Below are 26,366 nucleotides of genomic sequence, written 5' to 3'. Positions count from 1 at the left end.
TTACTGGCTATCTGTGCAGGAAATATAGAAAATTCTGCATAATAAATGGAATGGAAAAGATTTCAGTGTTTCGCTTTGCCCCTGGTTGAGTATGGCTATAGAGTTTCTGTGCCTGTGTGCCTGAGCCCTAAGAGAGTATGAGGGTGAGCAGGTGGATGTGTGATTTTGTGTGCGCACGTATGTATAGGGTGTCTGTCTCCATGTGCGTTTGTGTGTGCATAAATGTGTTTTTATGTATACGTGCATGTATATGAATCTGCGCATGCATATGGTGCGATTGCATGTACAGGATTTTGAACATTAATGTACACATATTTATGCAAGTGTTTATGAACGTGCGCGCGCATATTTATAGTGCACAGTGAAATCTAGTAATTCTACTTCGTTATAACCACGAAAAGAAAAGCTCAAAATGGCGATGAGTCAGTAGCCCGGTGACACCTTACGGTTGAGAAGCAATTGACTCTGGGGCCAGCCTTTAGTCTCTAGAATGAAGTCTGTCTGCTGGGGTACCTTAGGCATACTTGAAATATTAAGGTTAGAGATCGGTTTTCAATGATGATGGATAGCTCATTACGTTGGTATGGTGGTCCTCAGCAGGTATTCCAGACTTAACAAGTACGTACAGCTCTTTAGGATTAAGCAGGAGAACCTTTCAGCGTTCTGACATTTTGTTTTTCTGCTTCACTATCCCGGGTCTCTAATTCCCTTCGCTTTAGCATTTGTAGATGGTTAGAGTGTATGCAGATTTATAAATACGAGTATATTTTCCCCACATTTTTTAGGGAAGATGGGCATCACGAGCTAGGCCACCCCTAGTTGCCCTTCAATTACATTTCTCTGGGTCTGGAGTTATATGCAGGCGAGACCGGTTAAGGATAGTGCATGAGTGAAGCAGACCTGAGTGAAGAATGATAGCTTCATAGTCACCCTTAGTTCCAAGCTCAGTAACGGATGTTAAATTCCTTTAGCTGCCTTGGTGGGAATTGAACCCATGTCGCTGTAGCTTTAGACTAGACCTCTAGGCTACTAATCCAGTGATATTACCATTATGCTCCCATCTTCCCATCAGACTTCACTGTGCGGTGCCATACATGCCCATTTTTCCGAGATAATTTCATCTATGTGAATACCTTTCTCTAGCTGCACCAACCTATTGATCTCAGTTTTTGTGATAACAGGCTAAAAGCCTAGATGGATGTCTTAAACACGACAGTTGAGAGCTATTACTTGTTTTAAGGACAATCCAACAAAAAAAGAGTTGCGAAAATAAAGGCAGTTTAATCATTCATCATGGTTTATTTATTTGAGGAATGCTTAACTTGAAAAAAAATTGCGTCCTGCTTTTATGTGATGGAGAAGGATTAAAGTATGTACTGATACCCTATCCTAAAACCTGTGCAAAAATGGACAGACAATGAGCCCTTTCTACAGTACAATGGTGAAAAGGCTGTTACCAAGTTCTTCTTTCTGATATTTTAATCGTATCTTGAACACACTTAAAATAACATGCTTTCACTGAAATAGTGGAGAAAGTGGCCTGATACAAGTACGTTAAACAGTTGTATCATAACAAAAAAAAACTCAACAGTAACTTTGTTGATAGTTTTTGAGAAGATTTGTAGCTCGGGTTGTGGATGAGGTTGTAGACTTGCTCCCTGAGCCGGTGTGTTTGGTTGCAGATGTTTCATCACCCTGCTCGGTAATATTGTCAGTGTGCCTCCGGTGAAGCGCTGCTGTTCTGGCCCACTTGTTATTTGTATGCCTCGGTTTTCTAGGATGATTGGTATTACTTCCGGTTCTGTTCTCCAGTGATTTGTATATCGGGTCCAGTTCAATGTGTTTGTTGATGGAGTTCCTGTTGGAATGTCAGGCCGTCTGTCTGGCCGTGTTGTGGTCTGTCACAGTGTTAATGGCGGATTGTGCTTTATGGGTATACATTCTTTTTAAAAGCCCCCTACCGTACATTACAGATCTATCAGAGATGACCACGAGACTACTCAGAGCCCTAGGTATCAGGGCAGCCCACAAACCAACAACCACCCTGTACAGCTTCTGACAAATGTGAAGGACCCCATACCTAAACCAACGAAACTAATGTAATATATAAAATGCCATGCAAGGACTGTGAGAAATGTTACATCGGCCAAACTGGAAGAAAACTGACAATAAGGATACACAAACACCATCTAGCCACCAAGAGACAAGACCAATTCTCACTGGTCATGATATACACACGGACAAAGAATGGCGAAAATTCAACTAGGACAACGCATCCATAATAGCACAAGCCAAACAGGGACATGTCAGGGAATTCCTGGAAGGCCTGGCATTCCAACAGGAACTCCATTAACAAACACATTGAACTGGACCCGATATACAAATCACTGAAGAACAGAACCGGAAGCGATACCAACCACCCAGCAAACAGTAGCGTATAAATAACAAGCGGGACGGAACACGGACGCTTCACCGGAGGGGTACTAACAATGTTACCAAGCAAGATGACAAAACGTCTGCAAGGAAACCCACCGGGTCAGCGAGCAAGTCTACAACCTCGGTAACTTTGTTCGACAATGAACAGAATGGATCATCTCTCTTTGTTTATTTTTGTCTGGGCATCTGTTACATGTTACACTTGGTGTGTTATAACTTGAGATGCAAATACAGTTCAGCTTTATCTTTATTCGTGGGATCTGAGTACCGCTGGCTAGGACAGCCGTTATGGCCCTTTTCTAATTGCCCAGAGGGCAGTTAAGTGTCAACCACATTGCTGTGCGTCAAGAGTCACATGTGGGCCAGACCAGGTAACGAAACGCAAATTTCCTTCCCTGAAGGGTATGAGTAAATCAGAATTTTTTTTTAAAAAAAAACAATAGTTACATCATCAACAAAAAACTTTTCAACTGCAGATTTTATTAAATTCTAATGTCATCATCTGCGATGGTGGGATTTGAACCCGTTTACCCTTTACCTCCATCAAAAGCATTGGTCTGGATTTCAGGATGATGTCTCAGTGACATTGCTACGACAACACTACCTTCCCACAGTTGTGATTCCAATGCACCTCTGACAACACGCGGAACTCGGAGCAACGACAGAATATTACATAACTGAAATCCCGACTGAAACGTCAACCTTCTTGCTCCTGTAATGCTGCTTGGCCTGCTGTGTTCATCCAGTTTTACACCTTGTTATCTCAGGTTCTCCAGCATCTGCAGTTCCTACTATCTCTGTAACAACTGGTTTGACGTGGTTTCCACTGGGTGTGGCAGTGTTGGCCTCTTCAACTCTAAGCCTTAGAGCTCTCATCACAGAGAGGTGTACGTGATTAGTTACGTGTATGTGGGAGATGTAAGGGAGGAACTTTGGGGAGGTGGACGGGGGAAGTGACCGGATTGGGGGAGGAGCGGAGAATGATTGGGGGCGGGGTGAGAGTGAATGGGGGCGGGGTGAGAGTGTATGGGGGCAGGGTGAGAGTGAATCGGGGGAGAACGTGAACAGGGGAATGATAATGAGGAAGGGTATGGGGCTGTCTCTGGGGTGTTTATGGGATGGGATAGCGGTTTATTGCGCGTGTCGGTCATGTGTTGGCTTTTGTGTACGGAAACCTGTCGAAGTGCATGGTGTGTGCAAACTGATCCGTGTTCATCTGCACGAACACCTTTCAAGTTAGGAAAGCTGCAAGCTTGTGTTGTTATTTGGCGACGGGTAGGCCCCATGTTCTACACTTCTCCCGAATGTTGCGTGGAAATTGGCGAGATGGATTACAGACGGTATGATCCAATATCGCCCACTTTATACGGTTGTCAGCGAGCGGTGTTTAAGAGCAATGAAGAGTTTAACCGAAGTCAGTACCTTTCGCTTTCAGAATGCGTGGGTTTGTCCTGGAGCATGCACGTTTGGCCTATGGAGTGATGTCTTTCCGATTTTCCCATCGATTTCAGTGAGGCCGGAGCAGCAGGAATTCCGCGCTCCGTCTCCCTGACATATCATTGCAAGGATAAATGTCAGATCTTATCACCACCGACTCCTCAAGATTTCCTCTCTACTCACTACGGTCAAACATTTACCCTCTCAACACCTCTGGCATTTCTTATTTTTCTATTTATTAAACATACATCTTGAAAACATTCCAATGCAACCTTAAAATTTGGTCTATGCTTTCATGTGCTGTAATCTTTAATAAAGCAAACCCAGCGATAACCGTCAAAAGTAATTTTTGATTGGCACTGGGAAACAGCTGGAATTGTGTCATTCTGGATAAGTCTGAGGTGGTGCACACGGACAGGACAAACAAGGCAAGTGAATACATGGAACAAAAACAGAAGTTGCTGGAAAAGCTCAGCAGGCCTAGCAGCACCTGTGAACAATAAAAAAAAAGTTAACGTTTCGGGTTCGGTGACCCTTCCTCAGAACGTTTCAGGTCTGGACCCTTCTTCAGAAATAAAAAAGAATTTTTGTGAAGAAGGGTCTAGGCCTGAACCGTCAGCCTTCCTGCTCCCCTGATGCTGCTTGGTTTGTTGTGTTCATCCAGCTGTACACCCTGTTATCTTGGAAAGACTGGGGCTGTTTTCCTTGAAGCAGAGGGGAATGGGGGGCCATGATTGAGAGGTATAAAATTTATGTGGGTCATAGGGTAGTCGAGAAGAAACTTTTCCTCTCGTTGGAGGGTCAGTGACCAAGGGACATAGATTTAAGGTTTAAGGGCTGAAGGTTGAGAAGCGATGTGGGCACTTTTGTCCCCTAGAGAATGGTGGGAATCTGGACCTCACTGCCTGTGAGAGTGGTACAAGCAGAAACCCTTATCACATTTAACACGTATTTAGATGGGATTTGAATAGTCAAGTGGTTGTTTCGACCGGCGCAGACCCGATAGACCGAAGGGATTTTTTTCTCCCCTGTGCTGTAGGCCTCTACGACTCTTTGCTGCCCAGTGAACAAGATTAGAGACTCGAGTAACAAAAACAAAAAGTGTTGAAGAAAGCCAGCAGGTCTGGCAGCATCTGTATACTGGAAAACAGAGTTAATACTTGGAATCCAGTGACTCACCGTCAGAACTGAAGGTAACTCGGGAAAGATGGAATTTATGCTGATGACAGAGTAGTGCTGGGGAAAAGGAGGTGGTGAAGTACGTATGGAAGGTGTTTAGAGAGAGAAGGAATAGGCAAACAAAGAGATTGCTGGTGATAAGTGAGAGAACAATGCTGTGATGGGTGCTAATCCTGTATCGTTGAAAATGGGTTGGCTGTGCTGGGTGCACTCCCCGAAGGACGGGACCCTGGGGTGTGTGGGGGTGGTGGTGGGGCAGGGAATAAATAAGGGAGAGGGTGTTCACGTTCTGAAGTTGTTCAACTTAGTGTTGAGCCCTGAAGGCTGTAAGGTGCCTGGATGGAAGAGGAGATGTTCCTCCAGCTTGAATTGATCCTCATTGCTCAGTTGAACACGGCAGCAAGTCTGAAACAGAAATGTTGGCAAAGGAACACGGTGGTGTGTTGAAGTGTCAGACAGCTGGTCGCTTGGGCTCTAATTGTGTTTGTGTGTGTCTGCTTGTGTATTTATGCATTTGTGTATACATTTAACTGTCTGTCCGTGTATTTGTCTGTGCATGTGTATGTGTGCAATTGTGTGCCCCCGCGTTTACATCTGTGTTTGCGTTTGTGTGTGCATGTGTGTAAGTGTGTGTGTATTTATGCACCTGTGTATGTATTGATGTGTGTGTGTGTGTGTGTGTGTGTGTGCGCGCGCGTGTGTGTGTTTATGGGCCTGTGTGTGTGTTTACATGCCTGTGTGTATGTGTGTTTATGTGCCTGTGTGTATGTGTATTCATGTGCCTGTGTGTGTGTTTATGTGCCTGTGTGTGTTTATGTGCCTGTGTATGTGTATTTACATGCCTGTGTGTGTATGTATGTGCCTGTTTGCATGCATGTATGTGCCTGTGTTTGTATTTAGGTGCCCATGTGTGTGTTTATGTGCCTGTGTGTTTATTTATGTGCCTGTGTTTGTATTTATGCACCTGTGTGTGTGTATTTATGTGCTTGTGAGTGTGTTTATGTGCCTGTGTGTGAGTTTATGCACCTGTGTGTATTTATGTGTCTGTGTGTGTGTTTACATGCCTGTGTGTGTATATTTGTGTGTCTCTGTGTGTATTTATGTGTCTGTATCTATGTGCCTATGTGTGTGTTTATGTGCCTGTGTGTGTATTTACACACCTGTGTGTGTATTTATGTGGCTGTGTGTGTGTGTATGTTTATGTGCCTGTGTGTATTTTTATGTGCCTGTGTGTCTATTTATGTGCCTGTGTATGTGTGTTTATGTGCCTGCATGCGTATATGTGTGCCTGCATGTGTATTTATGTGCCTGTGTGTGTATTTATGTGCCTATGTGTATATTCATGTGCCTGTGTGTATTTATGTGTCTGCGTGTATATGTGTGCCTGTATTTTTTTATTTGTGCGCCTGTGTGTGTATTTATGCACTTGTGTGTATATTTATGTGCCTGTGTGTGTATTTATGTGCCTATGTGTGTGTATATATGTGCCTGTGTGTGTGTGTTTGTGTACCTGTGTATGTATTTATGTACCTGTGTCTGTGTATTTATGTACCTATGTATATATTTATGTGCCTGTGTGTTTGTTCATGTGTGGATGTGTATTTATGTGCCTGTGTGTGTGTGTGTTTATGTACCTGTGTATATATTTATGTGCTTGTGTGCACGCTCATGTGTGTATGTGTATTTATGTGCCTGTGTATGTATTTATGTGCCTGTGTGTGTGTTTATGAGTGTGTGTGTGTGTGTGTGTGTGTGTGTGTGTGTGTGTGTGTGCGTGTGTGCCTGTGCCTGTGTTTATGTAGGCCCGTATGTGTATTTATGTGCCTCTGTGTATGTGTATTTATGTGCCTGCATGTGTATATGTGTGCTTGTATATGTATTTGTGTAACTGTGTGTGTATTTATGCACTTGTGTGTGTATTTATGGGCCTCTATGTGTATTTATCTGCCTGTGTATCTGTTTGTCTGCCTGTGTGTATGTGTCTGTGTGTGTGTGTGTGTGTGTATATGAGCCTGTGTGTGTATTTATGGGCCTCTATGTGTATTTATCTGCCTGTGTATCTGTTTGTGTGCCTGTGTGTGTGTGTATATATGTGTCTGTGTGTGTGTTTATGTGCCTGTGCATGTGTTTATGTGCCTTTGTGTATTTATGTGCCTGTGTGTATATATTTATGTGCCTGTGCGTGTGTTTATGTGCCTGTGCATATGTTTATGTAGGCCTGTGTGTGTATTTATGTGCCTCTGTGTATGTGTGTTTATGTGCCTCTGTGTGTGTGTGTGCATGTGTTTATGTGCCTGTGCATGTGTTTATGTGCCTTTGTGTATTTATGTTCCTGTGTGTATATATTTATGTGCCTGTGTGTGTTTATGTGCCTGTGCATGTGTTTATGTAGGCCTGCATGTGTATTTATGTGCCTCTGTGTGTGTATGTTTATGTGCCTGTGTGTGTGTTTATGTGCCTCAGTGTATATATTTATGTGCCTCTGTGTGTGTGTGTGTGTGTGCGCGCGTGCGCACGCTTGTGTGTGTTTATGTGCCTGTGTTTGTATATTTATGTGCCCGCGCCTGTGTGTGTGTGCGCGCCTGTGTGTGTTTATGTGCCTGTGTGTGTATATTTATGTGTCTGTGTCTGTGTGTGTGCCTGTGTGTGTTTATGTGCCTGTGTGTGTATATTTATGTGCCTGTGTGTGTGTGTGTGTGTGTGTGTGTGTGCCTGTGTGTTTTTATGTGCCTGTGTGTGTGTGCCTGTGTGTGTATGTTTATGTGCCTGTGTGTGTGTGTGTGTGTGTTTATGTGCCTGTGTATATATGTGTGTGTGTGTATTCATGTGCCCCTGAGTGTGTGTAGTTATTTGCCTGTGTGTGTTTATGTGTGCACGTGTGCTTTATGCACTGGCCTGTTCCTGCACACAGACTGGGATCAATGGGCTTGACAACTCAGTCACTCCTTTGGTCGTGAACCAGATCGGGACAACTGGCCACATGACACTTTGAAACTCTTTGATCCTTTTGACCCCTTACCATTGCGATGCTTTAAGAGTAGAAAGTGCAAATTGAGGACCCTTACGCCAGAAAATGACTCATGGTACACAGCTATAGATTCCAGAAGAACTGGCATATCGTTTGTATCTTCAGCTGTCAGGAGATTTCATGTGATTTTTCGGAAAAGCATCCCGCACACAGCACAACATTAAAGAAGCTGCTCAAATGTTCACGAAACAAGACAGAGCTGGCAGCTTATTGGCTCGGTCCAGCAGCCAGTAAGGGCACACTAAGCATCAAAACGACACTTCAAATGTGCACAGACAGTGTTCATGCCACACGCAAAGTAACGTCACTGTCTACTGCTGATTCCGTTCACCGCACATCAAAGAGGGCTCCATTCCTTCTGTTCGTTGTTATCACTGCACTGAGCAATATTTGAGTCTTTAGCGCGCCTGCCTGCATATCTTGATCGCTACAATTTAAAAATTGCACGTTTTTGGACGCGGCTGCTAATGTGGTCAATGATGAAACCTCCAGCCACCCACCAATTCCCGCGGCTTTTTACCTTTGAGTCTACCTTTCCTGGGAATGGTGAAGGCTGTGTTTGGGATCTCGGGATCCAGTGTGTGACAGGAGTAGGGAATGGCGAAGCTCCAATGTGCTCAGGCCAAGTCCAACTTTCGGAGGAAACTCTTACCCCTGGAGTCAAACCGCGCTATTCAGTGAATGATGGTAGCCCAGGTGCTGAAGAAGGTCACGGCTATATTCCTGAGAGCGAGCAGAGAGATAGGGAGAGATGAAGCCTCCAGCAGTCTGGTCCTATTTCACATCCAGCTGGGACAGACTGTGGTGTAGACCAACTGCAGTCTAAGTGCATTAACTAAGATCATTTTTTTCACCTGGACAGATAGCTTTACCATATCTGGCGCGACTTCTTCGGGGTTCGATCTGAAATGAGGCAGGAAGGGGTTGGGGCGTGACGGTGAGAAAATCTGAGCGGGCGAACTCCAATACTCCTCAAAACGGACGGTCACTGGCTGGGCGAGCGGGACTGACCAGGCTGAACTAACCCTGTCAGTGCGCACAGCCGCCCAGCATATAGCTAGAGACGGTAGCGGCCTCTGCAACTGACAGTGGAGATATCCAGACAGAAGCAAAGCACCTGGTACATTTTGATTTTTTTCTGCCATTTCGGAACTCGCCGGCGAGCCCCGGAGGCTCTTCTGCCGTTTTCCCAGTACTGCAAACCGTCTCCCCTCCGTTCCCCGTCTAATATACACCTTCCCTTTCTTCGAGGCGGCTGATCTTGGCGAATTTCCCAATTGTTACCCCACGCCCCCGTCACCACACCCCACACACCCAACCAGCACCCCACCCCTCCCCGCCTCCAGCCTCTCTGCGTCCCCATTGTATGTACATATATATGCATAAAAGGCTTGTATCTGCGTTGTCACGTTTCTGGGAAAGCTCTCGAAGGGTTTCTCCTGCAATGAATCGCTTTGATTTGCAGAGGCTGTCAACAGTAGCCACAGGTGTCCTGTATTTTTTGTGCGCGTTTTGAAATAACGCAGCCCCTGAAATAGGGTCAATAATGGGATGTGCATAAAGAAAGAAAAATGGGAAGGCGATGGGATCACGTTGAAGCACTGAATCCGATTATGCATCTGAAATATTTAGATACACAATGCTGCGTTTAATTGATGTCAATAGCATCCATTAATATTTATTAGTTATGATTAAAAACCAATGGACGGCGCGAATGTCCAATTGCTAAAACCTTCAGGATATATTTTGATAAACTGCTCGAACTTTGGATGGGGCTAAAGGAGGATCAACGGCCCATTAACGATGCCCGATCTCGGGTCGTGCCCGATTTCCCCCAAGAGTCCTCAATACGTTTCCTTTATTGTCCGCCCCAGCGGCTCTCATTGAACTAAAGGCTGCCACAGCCGCTCGTGTATAGGACAGACAGAGAGAGATCACAGTCTCGATGATTCAGAGAGAGGGGTGCGATTAAAAGTTGGGGTGCGGGAGGAGAACAGGCCTGCGCCTCTCTCTCTCTCTCTCTCCCTCTCTCTCCGCGTACTGCAAAAAATAACTTTCCAACGTCACACTGGCTCCCTCCTTTCGCAGATGCACTTCAAATGAAGTTCAATTTTCAAAGATTCCATTTGAGTATTTATGATGATCAAAGTGTTTGATTTCAAACAGAGAACGTGTTTGATCCAGGAAGAGAGAGAGAATCAAAAGGTTGTGTCGGGGGCGGGGGAGGTGGTGCGGCAGGGAGGAGAGGGAGATAGAGGAGAGAGAGAGGGACCGAGAGTAGACAGGGTGTGTTTTGGGGGCCGGTGAGAAACAGGGGGTAAGACGTGAGAGTGAGGGCCAGTGTGAAACGCAGAACCAGAGAGAGCGAGAGAGCACTCAGCGGTGTCCCCGGCGCAGCTACTTGAGACTGACATCTATCTCGGTTCAATCTGCCTTTGAACTGAGGTGGGGATTCCCCACCACCACCTCCCACCGCCCCCACCCCCCCCCCACCCCACACCCCCACCCCTCCCTCTGTCTCTGAGTGAGATTTTTGTTTTAAATCCTGACGGACCCGGCGGCAGTAAACCACAGCCTAACGGGGGCGTTCAAACATGACCCCGTGAGCACGGCATTGCACCGTTGTCAGCCCGGATCTGAGAGCTCGGTCCCGGGGGAAGGAGGGAAGACAGGAGGGCAGGGGACCGGGGAAGGAGGGGGGTGGCGCGGGTAGAGGTTAGTACCCGCTCATCGACCCGAACTGTTCGGCGCCGGTTCAATTCCCCAGCATGGCTGCTCCAAGAATCTCCAGACCTGTCCCTCTCCTCCTCGCCATCTCGCTCACTCTCTCCGGGTAAGGGAGCAATAACGCGGTTTCATTCTTCCAGGTCGCCACCTTTACATGGGCACCCTGAGCTCTGCCAGGGAGATGTCAAGTGCCTCTCCTTTGGGGACAGGCTGCTCATTCTATTCGAGCGTTCATTTCTCGTTGTTGTTGTTTGCCTCAGAGTGGCTGGGAACGAGATTCTGGGCTTGAAGATCCCCCTGGAACCCATCCTGACGGCCAACGCGGTGTGCCTGACCTTGCCGGGTCTCAGCAAGCGCCAGCTGGGCCTATGTGTCCGCAGCCCCGATGTGACTGCCGCCGCTGTGCAGGGAATCCAAGTTGCTATTCACGAATGTCAGCATCAACTCTGGGACCAGAGGTGGAACTGTTCGACTCTGGAGAACGGGGGCAAGGTCCTACAGGACACGGTCATCCTGAGCAGAGGTAGGCACTAGCAGAATGGAGAGAGAGAGAGAGTTGGCACTCGGTAATGAGCCCAGTGGTAGGCAGTGAGGACAGGCTGCAGAGCTGGTGGAGAGGAGGAAAGTTCAGACCTCTTGAGAGGACAGCCAGAATTCTCCTCAGAACCTAGGGATACGGAATAGGCCACTTAAGACTGAGATGAGGACAAATGCCTTCACCGAGGGGGTGGGGAGACTGTGGAATTCTCTGTTAGAGAAAACTGTCGAGGACAAAACATTGACTGTTTCAAGAGGGACTTAGATATAGTTTTGGGTTAAATGGATCACACTCACACCCCACCACCCACTCACCACACACACACACACACCCCCACCACACACACACCCCACCACCTACCCACACGCACCCACACACATACACACACTCTCTCTCTCACACACACACACACACACTCTCTCTCTCACACCCTCTCTCTCTCTCTCACACACACACACACACACACACACACACACACACACACTTTGCACTCTTCGGGTATTCGTTCAGCGTGACAGCGCTTCCCCCCCTCCCCAACCCGCTCGCCGCCCGGTGCCGGGTTGGGGGATTGGTGGCTGGTGGGGTTGGGCTTAGTGGGCAGGGGGGAAGGAGGAAGCTGCTTGCCTCACCACTGGCCTCACACAGCGAGCGTGGAGCCTAGCAGCAGCGGCTGCATTGTCCGGATTGTCTTCTCACCGCTGAATTACGACACCTTCTGCTATACGAACGCAGCATCCCGACAGCAAAATGCAATCTTTTTTAAAGCTGCCAGAATGCGAGTAGGTTTTGTCCGTTCCCATGAATTCCGAGTCCTTTGCTCAGAAGCGACAGTGACCGCGATCTCCCCCCAGTGCCAGCGAGGAGCACTCCTCACTTTACTGCAAACTGGGAGCGCGAGAGTTTCAACACTCCAACTCCGGGCACTCAGAATTCCTCATCAACCTGTTCAGAGATGTTACTACACATCTCTGGTAGAACTATGAACCCGGGCCTCCTTGGTTCATAGGGAGGGACACTACCACTGTGCCACAAAGTTACCAGGTAGGAGATTGCAGTCAATTAGTGGATTCTTCACATTTGACGGATCTGGCCTGTATGAGCTTCCCTGATTTCTAGTCCCAGTAAATGCTGGGTTGCAAAACGGCCCTGACCGATTGGTGGGTGTTTGGGTCCAAATAGAGAGAGAAACTGATGGGAAGGACGGTATGGGGGGCAGACATTTGACAGTGCATCGTACGTTTGGCGTTAAATGTGTTACAAGGAGCGCTGAGCGCGAAATGCAGGCAATGTGGTTCCATCAGCGATTTATTCAGGGAAGATGCGGCCAGACCCTGGTTTGGGGCAAATTGTCTCCTTCATTCTCGTGCTGGCGGACACTCCATGGGCTGTCAAGTGCTTTGACGTGCTGTAGAGTCAAAGAAAACGCCAGCCTTTTCCATCCCCAGGCAGCGATGTCACTGCACTTTGATCTGTAAAGAAGAGTCTGCAATCTCCTGACTCGTGGTTCTATGCTTCCGCAACCCCCCCCCCAAAAAAAATTATACACTAAGCCCGCCCCGTTCCTGTACGAAGAAAGGTTCTTGCAGAATCGAAGAAATGCAAATAAAACCAGATGTTCCAGCTGAATGGCAGATATGCACAAAACCTCTGGTTGGTTTGTGTTGACTGTGGTTGAATCGTTCCTGCACGACATGATCCCAACCCGCCTCGCACCAAACAAACATCTGCAATGAACCCAAGCCAAGCGGCTATCCGTTATTCACCGTACCATCCCCATCATGTACGCGGGTTAATGGTCCGACTGACGGGAGGCAGTTTGAGGGATATTTGCTCACTCCACTTCTTCAGTGGTTCTCTTTGCATGGTCAGATTGAGTGACTGGGCCAAGCGGTGGGCAGATAAAGTTCAATGTATGGGAAGTGTACAGAGAATGGATCAGAAGCTTTAATTTAGAAAAAATATTGAATGGGATGTAGTCTGATGTGAAAATGTATTTGCCTTTCACTAAATGCCTTGTTAGACCACAACAGATGCCACTGAAGCGTTTTAAATGCAGGCTCGGGGAGGTTCACTGGAATGGGCATGTTGTCTTACCAGAAAAGATTGCCCAGGCTGGGTTTGTTCCCACTGGAGTTTAGGAGCGGGTGATAAGATCCTGAATTGTCTTGACGAGGTGGATGTGGAAATAATGTTTCTAATTGCAGGTGAGTCCATAGCTAGGAGCTGCCCTTTCAGGGGATTTTTTTCCCCCTGAGAGTTGTGCAACTTTGGAAATCTCTGCCTCAGAAACCAGTGGAGGCAAGGTTGGCGAATAGTTTTAAGGTGGTGGAAGATAGATTCTTGTTAATTGGGTAATCAAAGGTTATCAAAGCGAGAGAGTCATACAGCACCGAAACAGACTCTTTGGTCTATGCTGACCATAATCTCAAACTAAACTAGTCCCACCTGCCTGCTCTTGGCCCATATCCCTCCAAACCTTTCCTATTCATGTACTTATCTAAATGCCTTGTAAATGCTGTAACTGTACCCACAACCATCACTTTCTCTAGAACTTCATTCCACACACGAACCACAATCTGTGAAAAAAATTGCCCCCATGTCTTTTTAAAATCTTTCTCCTCTCACCTTAAAACCATACCCCCTTGCCTTGGAATTCCCCATCCCAGGGAACAGGCAACTGCCATTCACCTTAACTATACCCCTCACAATTTTATAAACCTCTATAAGGTCACCCTTCAACATCTACACTTCAGTGAAAGAAGTGCCACCCTATCCAGCCTGCCCTTATAACTCAAACCCTCCATTCCTGGCAACATGCTTGTAAATCTGTTCTGAACCCTCTCCATTTTAATAATATATAACAGGGTGAACGGAACTAGAGTCAGTATTCCGGAAGAGGCTTCATCAATGTTTTTTACAACCTCAAAATAACATCCCAACTTCCATACTCAAAGGTCTGAGCAATTAATGCAAGTGTGTTAAACACCTTCTTAACCACCCTATCTAATATATGATGCAAACTTCAAATGATTATGCGCCTGAACCCCTGGGTCTCTGTGTTCTACAGCACTACCAGAGGCCCTACTTTTAATTGTATAAGCCCTGCCCTTGTTTTTTTACCCAAAAAGAAATGCCTCATATTTATCCAAATTAAACTCCATCTGCTGTCTTCAGTTCTCTGACCCAACTGATTATTTGCCAACATTTGGCCCATATCCCTCTAAATCCTATTTGTTTATTTGTTTCTATTTGTTTCAAGTGTATTGCACACATTTGAGAATGTACAATTCGCTTACAAGCTAAACATAACACCAGCCTTCCTGATCCTCTGATGCTGCTTGGCCTGCTGTGTTCATCCAGCTCTAAACCTTGTTATCTTATATTAGGCAACACCTGCCTTTTATAAAAGCAAATGTCAAAACCAAAATATCCAAGGCAGTCACTCAGTCCCTGATAATAGAAACGCTGTCCTCTACCAACTTTGGGTATTCTGCATCAGCTCATGTACATTTTTTAAAAAGTATTGAAAAGGCTAGATGGAAATTTGGAATTAGCTATGGTCCTATTGAATGGTGAAACAGACTTGACAGGCGAATTGCCTATTTCTGCTCCTAATTCATATGTTTACAGCCACATTGCTGTGGGTCTGGAGTCACCTGTAGGCCAGACCAGGTAGGGATGACAGATTTCTTGCCCGAAAGGACATAAGAGTCAGTGAGATCTACAGCAGAGAAAAAGGCTCTTCAGCCCACCATGTCCATGCTGGTCAAAACCAACCATCTAACTCCTGACAATATTAAATCAGATATGATTTTACAACTATGGATGATGTTTGTTATGGTCGCCATCACTGATACTAATTTTATATTCTGCCAGTTACCAACTAGTCCAGTTACAATGCCCTACTCACCACCCCACCCATCCCTAGACAGTTAGTTCTCTCCCAACTAATGAGATGCCAGAATTCGAGATGACTACAGAGTTTAAGGAGTCCATGAACATGAATCACTGAAATAAATTAGGAAGGTACAACAAAACAATTAGAATGAAGAATATCTCAAGGAAACTTGAATACAACAGAGGGGAAGTGATGCTATCGTCAGATGTTGCATCTGGAGTTCTGCATTCAGTTAAAGCGTCTTTATCTTACAAAAGACGTTTGAGCCTTGGAATGGGTACAGATTCATCAGGTTATACGTTAAAGAAATTGTACAGAATTTTAAAGGATACGCTTGGTTGGTATTTCCTTCAGCTTGGAGGCTAAGTAGTGAGCCCATTGAGGATTATTAAAGGAATTTATAGAGCTTCTAGAAAGAAACACTTTCCTCACTTGGGATACGGGTTGCAGGGTGAAGTATTCAGAAGTGAAGCAGAGCCTTAAAATTTAAGTGAGGCCATTTGGGGGCAATGTCAGGAAGCACATCTTCACACAATCGGAGTGGGAATCTCAAACTCTCCCCTCTCGCCCCTGAGGTCTCAACCCAAATGGCTGTGGATATAGGAGGTGAATCAAAACTTTCAAAAATGAGGTGATAGATTTTTGTTAGGTAGGGGACACTCTTCCCCAACGCCAAGGAAGCTCTAGGTCAAGTCCAACTCCAGGGTTTGATAGCCAGGGAAGTTGTATTCATAACAGAGCCAAACAGGTTAAGATTCAACCTGCAAATCCTCTTAACACAATGGCAGGCAGTAAGAGCATAAGAGATTCAGGGTCAGCCATGTAATGGAAAGAAATTGGATGCTCTACCATTACTGCCCATCGATCCAGATGACAACATGCAAGTGAAATACAACATGTACGTGGAACGTGCATGAATGTGAAATACATTTATGTGAAATACAACACATGTGAAGTACATACCTGCAGAATGTGCATGAATGTGAAACGTATTCATATGAAACACAACATGCATGTGAAATACAACATGTATGTGGAATGTGCATGAATGTGAAACACATTTAAGTGAAATGCAATATGCGATTGAAATACAGTCATGTGAAATGCAACAGGTAAGTGAATGTGTGCTTTGTCACAGCAAGCCCGAGTGGTCGATAACACACCATATCAGGGATGCAGTTGAATGGCAGAACAGGCTGGCGAGGCTGAATGGCCTCCGTCTGTCCCCATGTAAATTCATTGGGAAGCGCGTGAATGTGTGGAAAGAGGTGGACAGCATTCTGAAGTGGTGGCTGTGTTAAGTTTCCCAGACAGGTCTCTCCCACTGAGCAATGTTACAACAACCTTCGGGTTCAGTGAACAGCTTCGCTAGGAGGTGTCTCTCAATTAACTTTGTAAAACCTTGGACTCTGCACCTTGGTGACCCACATGTTCTTGTGCCCAAGCAGGTTTTCGGGAAAGCGCCTTCATGTTTTCGCTGCTGGCCGCGGGGGTGACTCATTCGGTGGCGACAGCCTGTAGCTTGGGGAAGCTCCGGGGCTGCGGTTGCGATCTGAAGCGGCGGGGAGACGACCAGAACCTGCGCTTCAAGCTCCACCAGCTCCGGGTGCAGGCGCTGACTCAGGGCATCCCAGTTTCCATCCCTGAGCCCGAACAGCGTTACACCGGCCTCCAGGACTCCTGGGAGCGGGGAGACTGTAACCACGACATCGAATTCGGGGAGAAGTTCTCCAGGGATTTTCTGGACTCCCGGGAAACCTCGAGAGACATCCACGGGAGAATGAGGTTGCACAACAACAAGCTAGGAAGACAGGTAAACACATCTGTGTGTATGGACCATTCATTCTCAGTCCGGTGCCTGTCATTTTATCCAGACCCTGACCTGTGTTTGTGAAATTGATCCTTAGTTTACTCTGAAATTAAAGGAAGGTCAGTTTAAAATATTCCAATTCTATCTTGCTAATATGATTTGAGAATTTTAGAGTATTTCAGTTCTGCAGCAACCAATATCCCACTAGTTGGAACAAAAAAAGCTGCTCCTGCTAATCTGAGTGCTGAACAGCGCCAAACAGCATGTTAGCGGCGCTAAAGAGTGTACGAGCAGCGCTCAAGCGTCGACCAACGGGGAAATTATACCTGTGCCTGCTGAATTGTCATCCGTTTGTTTGTCTTAAAATCAGGCAAAGAAGGACATCGGTAGTGTTAGCAGTTCAGTCACTCAGGCAGGCAGTGAAGAATTGAAAACCAGGTTTGGGGAAGTCCTGTCCTGTCCTAGTTGTGAGTGAGACGCTGATATCGTTAGAGTCTCGATCGAGCCAGTGTCGCTAATTACAGTTTGGGCTGCGTTCCAGGAAAGAGCCGATCGTCTTCACAAGAGACCAGAGCAAACCAAAGACAAGACTTATGCAATCTGAGAGAAGGGGATGAGCATCCTCTTCTCTTAAATAAAAAAAAATGGCTTGTGCCTTCCTTTTTCTGGTCATTTCAACAATCCAACAGAGCCATCTTATTAGAGATGTTAAATACTCAGCCAAACCTACTTCACAGGAGCATGAAGATCAGGATAGTGAACAGAAGAGGCTGCAGTTTATATGCCAGGACGTATGAAATGTGGTGGTTATTAACATTGATCCTTAACAATTTATACATCCATGTTATCCTGAAAGCACATTTGAATAAGCTGTGTGCCACTGAGCTGAGTGACTAGTTGGAACAATCAAGCTTTGGCACGGGGGTGTTATGATGCCTATGTGACCTTGACAGAATATTGGCTCAAATTGACAAATTGTTCATTTTAGTTTGAAGACACTGTCTACTTTTTATTACTTACCTCCTCCTGCTAGTTGTCCTGTTGGCTTTGGACCACTCAGTAAGAACAGAGGGTCCGTCACCCCCGCCACCCCTCACCTTTCGTAACTATCTGAGAATCGTGGTTCTGCATCACTGACTGCCTTCTGTGATTAGGATTATGTCTGACTGGAATCTATATTGTAGTCTTTACTGATTTGGCAGCTCTCTCTACTTTGAATTTATTATGCTTCAATGTAGAAAGAGTCTATTTTCAGTGTGTGCAGGAAGTTGATCAGGAAACTCCCCCATCTCCAATTCTTTCTGATGTGATTTTGATTATCCTTTGCTCATCCTCAATTTCTTGACTCCAGTAATTTGAGGGAAAGCCTCCCACACTCAAACAAACTGAAACCAGACAGATATGAGTTAATGGGACCCAGGTGCACATACACACAATGCTTAAACTATCACATTGAGAAATGTCCCTCCATGTACCACATCTCACTTTTTAAAGACAAGAGTTTCACTCATAAGTTTTATTTATTGAATCTTTCATCCAGCACTGAGATAGTCCTTCTTTATAAAAATCGAAAGAACTGCGCATGCTGGAAAGCAGAAACAAAAGTAGAGATTGCTGGAAAAGTTCCGCAGATCTGGCAGCATCTGTGAAGAGAAATCAGAGTTAACATTTCAGGTCTGCTGGCCCTTCCACAGAACCTCTGGTCACCGGACCAGAAAATGTTAACTCTGATTTCTCTTCACAGATGCTGCCAGACCTGCGGAGCTTTTCCAGCAATCTCTACTTTTGTTTCTAATAGTCCTTCTATATCTGGTGACAGACCTTTTTTAATTGTTCAAGTCTTTCCAGATGATCATTTAAAATGTAATATGAATTAAGAATTGATGGTTCATTTCTGCAATTTTAGTGGATAATAAATTAGATAGAATGATAGGAAGCACAGTACAAGGGCTGTTTAGCTCACCACACCTGTCCTTTGCCTTCATTATTCATTGTATCTATCTATAATATGTCAAAAGCAGTTGCACATTCCATTGCAAACTGCTATGGAAACATTTCCTGTGAGAATTCTCCCTTTAAGATGACTACATTTACTGTTAGGATGGTAGTTGGCACTACAGCAGGAATCTCAATGCTAGTCTTCACTTGATTGTCACCTTACCATCAGTGTCTTGGAATCCTGTTGATTTATTCTCAGAGCTGCTGTAGAACTCTCTCTACTGCATTTGGTAACTTTCTTTTTCACTTTTTCTCGTTTAAAGTTTAATATCTCGCTGAATTTTTGATTTTGAATTTTGCTCCTATTTAGTCCCATTAGGCTCTCGATCTTGGCCTTGTTTTCAACATTATTTATTTCTTGAATAATCTACCATTAATCTAATATTTTCAATTTCCACGCCACTCTTCATGAACTTTACCTTATGTTTGTCTTTGCCTCTGCTCTGGTTCTGGATGGACTTGTCTAGCATTACCATCATTTTTGCCAATGCTGGTGCCCAATCCCACAATTGTTTTCCATCTTCACCATTGAAGTTCATTTTGTAGCAACTGAGGGTGGTTTATCTGGAATCCTTCTTGGCCACTTGCAGGTTATCCTATGTCACAATCTGCACAAGGTGCTGGTGAGACCATATCTGGAGTATTGACAGCTGTTTTGGTTCCCTTATTTAAGAAAAGATATCATTTCATTGGGGGCAGTTCAAAGAAAGTTCACTAGTATGGATATTATGAGCAAAGGCTGAATAGGTTGGGACTCTACTCATTGGAATTTAGGAGAATGAGAGGTGATCTCATTGAAATATACAGGATGCTTAAGGGGCTTGACAGACTAAATGCTGAGAGGATGTTTCCCTTCATGGGAGAGTTTAGGACCAGATGGCATAATCTCAGAATACGGAGGCACCAATTTAAGATTGAGATCAGAAGGAATTTCTTCTCTCACAGGGTCGTGAGTCTTTGGAACTCCATGTCACAAACAGCTGTGGGGATGGAGTCCTTTGTGTATATCTAAGGCTGAGATTAATAGATTCTTGATCAGTTGGGGAATCAAAGGTTATGAGGAAAAGGTCGGAAAGTGAATGTGAAGAATGGTGCATCAGCCATGATCCTATTGAATGGCAGAGTAGACTCAAGGGGCCAAATGTTCCCAGTTCTGATGGTCTTTATGGTCACTTGAGCTGAGGTGGCAACAGAGTTGAGCTATGTTACAAGTGATCTGTTATATAACAAATCAGCAATACATCCCACTACAAATACACAATCCTTTGAGAAAAGAAAGCCAGCAGATCACTATGTTGCACCGATTCACTGATAAAACAAAGCAGACATTAAACAGTTTACAACTGCAAACAAACAGTCATTACGACAAATATCATTCAACACATATCATGGCATCCCCATGCACATTTTTGGTAAACTTACGTGTCCATACAAATTGCTGGAGAGAAATACAGATAAGCTATCATAAGGTACAAATATCATGACCAGCAACAAATTAACCGAAAGTGAAACACAGACAAGTTGCACAGAGAAATCAGAAGCACAAAATAAGAGAGCGATACAAGCCATAAGATGGTAGGAGCCACTCTGAGCAATGTCACAGATCGGCCAGGAATATATTAAACCCCTGATGTTGGTAACATTGCAATGACCTCGGCCCATTAAAATCTCTGGGTGAGGTTGTAAGTGATGTGTGTTATTCTTAGCTGGTCCTCAGGCACGGACATAATCATTGTGAGCTTTGAGTCATTGAGTCATACAACACAGAAACAGACCAACTTGACATAACAAACAGTGAGAAGGCACAAAGACAGTAGCAAACCTCAGGTCTTACCCTGCTTTTTCCATGATAGGTGTGGACATGGTGCTGCGCATTTCCATATTCCTGGCATAGTTTCCTTTCTACTTGGAAGGGATTCTACAGCAATGTTTTGGAAGAAGGGAGGGGTATTCTCTCCAGTGTCCTGGCCAATATTTCATTTCTCAATCGCCATCACAAAAGCAGACTATCTGATCACATTGTTGCTTTTGGGAGCTTGCTGTGCGCAAATTGGCTGCTGAATTTCCCACCTTGCAATAGTGTTCACATGTCGATAAGGGCCTCATTAACGCAAAAAAAAACACTTTTGGAACGCCCTGAAGGTATAAAGGCGCTATATAAACGCAAGTCTTTCTCTTTCATTTTTTTCCCCCAGTGAAGGGTCACCCCCTCCCCCACGCACACCTTTGTCCTCCCGGCTAACTATGAGCGGGACCGCTAGAGACTTCCAAGTATATCAGAGATTTGACTGCTCCAGGAGACATGCAGTCCGGCAAGGATAGGCTGACATCTGATAACAGAGGTCTTATCAGATCATTCATGCAGTTCACTTTGATTTGTGTGTTTTATTAAGAGGGTGATGGAGAGGGGTTAGCTCGTCCGTTCATTGCCGCAGACCTTCCTTTGCTATTTCTGTTTGATTGCTTTTCTTCTGAATTTCAGGCAGTGATTGACAACATGAAACGCAAGTGTAAATGTCACGGCACCTCCGGCAGTTGCCAGTTTAAAACCTGCTGGCAGGTGACCCCTGATTTTCGTCGGGTCGGGGCTGTGTTGAAGGAGCGATTCCAGAACGCGGTCTTCATCAGAACGCACAATAAAAACACAGGCCAGTTTAGCCTGAAGCCCAACCGGAAGAGGATTTACAAGGACATGGTGTACTTTGAGAAATCTCCTGATTTCTGTGAGAAGGACCTTGGCACGGACTCCCCAGGCACACGGGGAAGGGTCTGCAATAAAACGAGCCAGGGGATGGATAACTGTGACAGCTTGTGCTGTGGGAGAGGTCACAACATCCTGAAGCAGAGCCGCAGTGAGCGCTGCCACTGTCGTTTCCACTGGTGTTGCTACGTGTTGTGCGACGAGTGCAGGATGACCGAGTGGGTCAACGTGTGCAAATAACCATCACAAAGCTGTCCTCACCGGGCCACCTTCATTCTCACGCAATACAGACTCTCTCTTCCCCCGCTCCCCACCCCCCGCACCATATATTTTGATGGATAAAAGGTGTACCCAAGTGTAACATGACTGGGGCTGTGCTTGTGGCGCGAATGATTTGACAGGAATCAGTTGGACGTTATGGGGGGAGAGCACATTTGCTGAAAATAACAAGGTGTAGAGCTGGATGAACACAGCTGGCCAAGCAGCACCAGAGGAGCAGGAAAGCTGACGTTTCAGGCCTCGACCCTAAATGATTTTCTGATGAAGGGTCTAGGTCTGAAAAGCCAGCTTTCCTGCTCCTCTGATGCTGCTTGGCCTGCTGTGTTCATCCAGCTCTACACCGTGTTATCTCAGATTCTCCAGCATCGGCAGTTCCTACTGTCTCCTCAGCCAATTTGTTAAAGGTCTCTTGTGTATCACCTAATCCTTTCAGCAAGTGGTTGAGAAGAGGAAGCTATCAAGGAGGTAGAAGTCTTAACAGGCCATCTCAAATACCACGGTTTCTCTTCTTAGCTCAGCTTGGTGTGGGCTTGGTGGGGGAGGTGGGCGGGTGGAGGGTTGGGGATTAGAGTTTCCAAGTTCTTTAAAAGCTGACCTGTCCCACTCCTGACTTTTGGATCTATTCTTCAACTTGCACCTGCTATCACTGAGGTGACAGTCTGTGCCAAACCTCCCTACCGCATACAGGGGCTCCAGCATGATCCTGTCAATTGAGTTTGTTCCACTTTCTCACAGCGCATGCCCACTTCAGTTGGCATTGCCACTGTGCTCATTGTCTGGTCAGTGGCATCTTCAGAATGAACACACAACCTCCCCCCCCCCCCCCCCCCCCCACCCTCATGCAGTGATCAGTATGTTGGTGGGATCACTGGCAGACCAGATGGCTTGCTGTAAGATCTGTACACATTGTAGCAGCATGGAGCCTGGGTTGTTATTCATGGGGATGACAGACATAAGATTAATCCGGCAGTTCTTAGTAGTGGGGCAGCTGCACATCCAGCAGGGGGGTAGTTGGGGAAATGGAGCAGTGAGAACCAAAGGCACCTTGCAAGACAGATGTTTTTAAAGTGCAGCAGGAATATGGAATAGTGTTGGAAGAGAGGTGTAGTGACTGAGGTTAAGCAGAAAGAATGGAAGACCAGCAGCAACCCCGAGCCAGAGGAATGGAGAGGTCTCGGTTGGGTACCCACTGGAGAAGATTACTCATATACTTTGGGGAGAAGTCATGGAGGGATTTGAAACTGAGGATGAACTCGATCCCTGGGCCACCAACAGTTGGAAGAGGACAAAGATGGCTTGAAGGGGTGAACATCAAGTGAGAGCATGGGCAGGAGTGTTTTGTATTATTTGAGGATTGAAGGGTGTAGGTGAAAGGAAAGCTAAGGAGAACACCTCAAGGTTCTGATGGACAAGCACGATAGAAAATGAGGGAGGCTGATAATGTTTTGGGAGCTGCAGGAAGGTGAATTCTTGAGAGTGTAGAACATTCAGGTCAGGACACAGTAACCTTGGGACATCACTGGGCTCAGACTGAACAGCTGCAAGGGGTGAGTGCCAGAGGCAGCTGAGCATCGGCAAAAGTTAGAGAGATGGACATTAGTTTTGACAGACTAATGTGAACAGAACAGTGCAGACATTTACTGATCAAGGTGCATAGCTGCATGGATGAAGCATTGTGTGTGAAAAGAGAAATGGAATATTGTTGGCTGGATTTTTACTTCAGCCAAATGCCACCCCAAGTTCTCACATAAAGTGGGAGAAGATCAAATATAAGTTCAGATCAAACATTGGAAGCTCATGGGGCTTGTTTGAAACACACTGTTCGCATGAAAGGAACCCAGAGACTGTTTGTTGAGCTTAGTTTTAATTTTAGAATCACTTTGATAAATCGAGTACAAAGGATTTCCTGTCAAATTACATGTCACTTATTATTTAACTAATATTCTGCCCCCTTATTAACTCACATTACAGCCCAGGAGGCTCAAATTCTTCTTTGCAAAGTGTTCACTGAGGTGATAGCCAAGTGATATTATTGCTAGAATATTAACCCAGAGACCCAGCTAGTGTTCTGCAGACTTGGGTTCAAATCCCACCACCATGGATGGTAGAATTTGAATTCAAAAAATAAATCTGGAATTAAAAATCTAATGATGACCATGAAACCATTGTCGATTGTAGAGGAGAAACCCATCTGGTTCACTAATGCCTTTTAAGGAAGGAAACTGCCGTCCTTACTCGATCTGGTCCACATGTGACTCCAGACCCACAGCAAATGACTTTTAATTGCCTTCTGGCAATAAATGTAGCTGAGTCAGTGATGCCCACATCCTGTGAATGAATTAAAAAAATGTGGTGGCTTGGCACAGCCTTGAATTCAGTTCTGTGTTAGAGGCTGAGGTGGGTGGGGGAGGAAGTACTGCTTGAACCTTTGGGGTGGAGGGTGGAAATGCAATGTAAAGAAATGTCTTGCCCTGCCAAACCTGTGCCACAACCTGCCAATAACTTGCAAGGGGTCTGCAATTATTCCCGATCAGTAAAGTACACTTTGAAATGGAAATTGGCTGGAACAGCTGAAGAAAGATGTTCAGACTTCAAAGTCAGGTGCTCAAGCCGCTTGGAGGATCAGCCTAATTAACTTATTTAACAACTTAATCGACTGCTTTCGCTGTTCACAATGTGGTCTCCTCTATACTGGAGAACTGAAGTGTAGACTGGGTGACCATTTTGCAGAACATCTACGCAAAAAATACCCTGAGTTTCCAGTTGCCTGCCATACACCACCCTGTTCCCTGGCCGACATCTGTTTCCAGCTTGCTACAGTGCTCCAGTGCAGTTCAGTGCAAGCTGGAAGAACAACACCTAATTTTGCTCTTGGGAACTTGACAGCTTTCTGGACTCAATGCCAAGTTCAAAAATTTTCGGGCTTGAGGCACCTTCTCCAATGTCCTTACCCCAACCCTCTCACACCCAGCCTTGTTATCACATGGTCTGCTAAAATACGCAATTCATTATTAGCCACTAATAGTCCCCATTAGTAGCTCTAATAGTCCCCATTATTCTCCTACGCTTAATGTTATCCACTCCTTTGTCTCTAACTGTTCTTCTCTCTCTTTGGGCTCTATTTCCACCTATTGTTAACTCCTTACCTCCTGTCCACACCCCCCCACCCTATCTTCTGTATAAAAAACAACTTTTTCTTAGCTACCATCAGTTCTGAGGCAGGGTCACTGGACCCAAAACATTACCTCTGATTTCTCTCCACAGAAGCTGCTAGACTTGCTGACCTTTTCCAGCAATTTAATGTTGTGTAAATTATTTAACATCCTGGGGCTTTCATCTGAGGAACACATGGCAAATCTCAGCTGTTTGTGTATTCCAACATGGGCAACATATGTTTAAGTGGATGCAAGTGCTTTGTCTAAGAACTTCTATGTTTTAACAAATATTACTTCCAGGCTTTTGGCAGCAGCCTTGGAAATGACATTATTGACCATTAACTGTCAGCATCCTTTCTCAAGTGCTCTGTTTTCCTGTACTGTGCTCATTTCATCTGGAATATACCTTCATATTTTTAACATTTGTATTAATTGTCTGGTTACTTAAACTGCTACATCTGGATGGCTAATTGGGTAATTTCAGCAATGTTTTGTCATCTTCAAAGGCAGGGTGCCAAGTGAAAACAATGATATCTAGACTGGAGGTAAGCAGCAGAAACTCAACACTTGCTTGAGACTTTCTTTCCCACTTTAAGACGCAATGACTACTATTGCCCTGCTCTGAGCAGCACTGTCTTCACAGACATACACAAAGCAGCCAAAGTCACACCAAAGCTTTCCAAATTCTTAGGCGCAGCCTTTCCTCACAGCCCACACTAGATACTTTCTAATCAGCCTGTTCAGAGATGTTATTACATATTTCTGGAGCGAATGGCACTTGAACCCTGGCCTTCAAGCCCAGCAGTAGGGACAGTAGCACCGCTCCACAACAGCCGACATTTTGTGGGCTGACTGCTGTGGTGATGCGACATACCTATAAGCATACTGTGTCGACAAGTCTCTGAAGTCTCTGTGATGCTGTAACTCTGGCCTCCTGTGTATTCCCGGTTTCCTTCAGCTCACTGCAGGCCATCATTCTTTCAGGTGCCTCAGCACCAAGCTCCAGAATTCCCTCCTTAGCCTTACCTTCAGAACAATCCTCTGTCTGAAATTTCGGCCACCTTCCCTGACCTCTCCACGTGAGGCTCTGTCAAATTCTGTCTGATTGCTGTCATGTGCAGCACTCTGGGATGCTTCACTACCTTAAAGGTGCTATCTAAATGCAAGTTGTTGTTTTGCT

At 45.4% G+C, this 26,366-nt stretch overlaps 1 protein-coding gene across 1 annotated transcript; it reads left to right on the top strand.

The window, feature by feature from the left end:
- The first annotated feature begins 10,812 nt into the window (after positions 1–10,812).
- On the top strand, positions 10,813–22,130 carry wnt10b (wingless-type MMTV integration site family, member 10b). Its single transcript, XM_048523614.2, has 4 exons — positions 10,813–10,913; positions 11,068–11,330; positions 16,692–17,056; positions 21,534–22,130. Exons 1-4 carry the CDS (start codon positions 10,849–10,851, stop codon positions 21,990–21,992), a joined length of 1,152 nt encoding a protein of 383 aa, XP_048379571.1. The 5' UTR covers positions 10,813–10,848; the 3' UTR covers positions 21,993–22,130.
- Positions 22,131–26,366: the final 4,236 nt, after the last annotated feature.

This window comes from Stegostoma tigrinum, chromosome X, assembly GCF_030684315.1.
Source record: "Stegostoma tigrinum isolate sSteTig4 chromosome X, sSteTig4.hap1, whole genome shotgun sequence".
NCBI lineage: Eukaryota > Metazoa > Chordata > Chondrichthyes > Orectolobiformes > Stegostomatidae > Stegostoma > Stegostoma tigrinum.
Note: the sequence above shows the minus strand (reverse complement) of the source record. Positions and strands in the feature narration are given on the sequence as shown.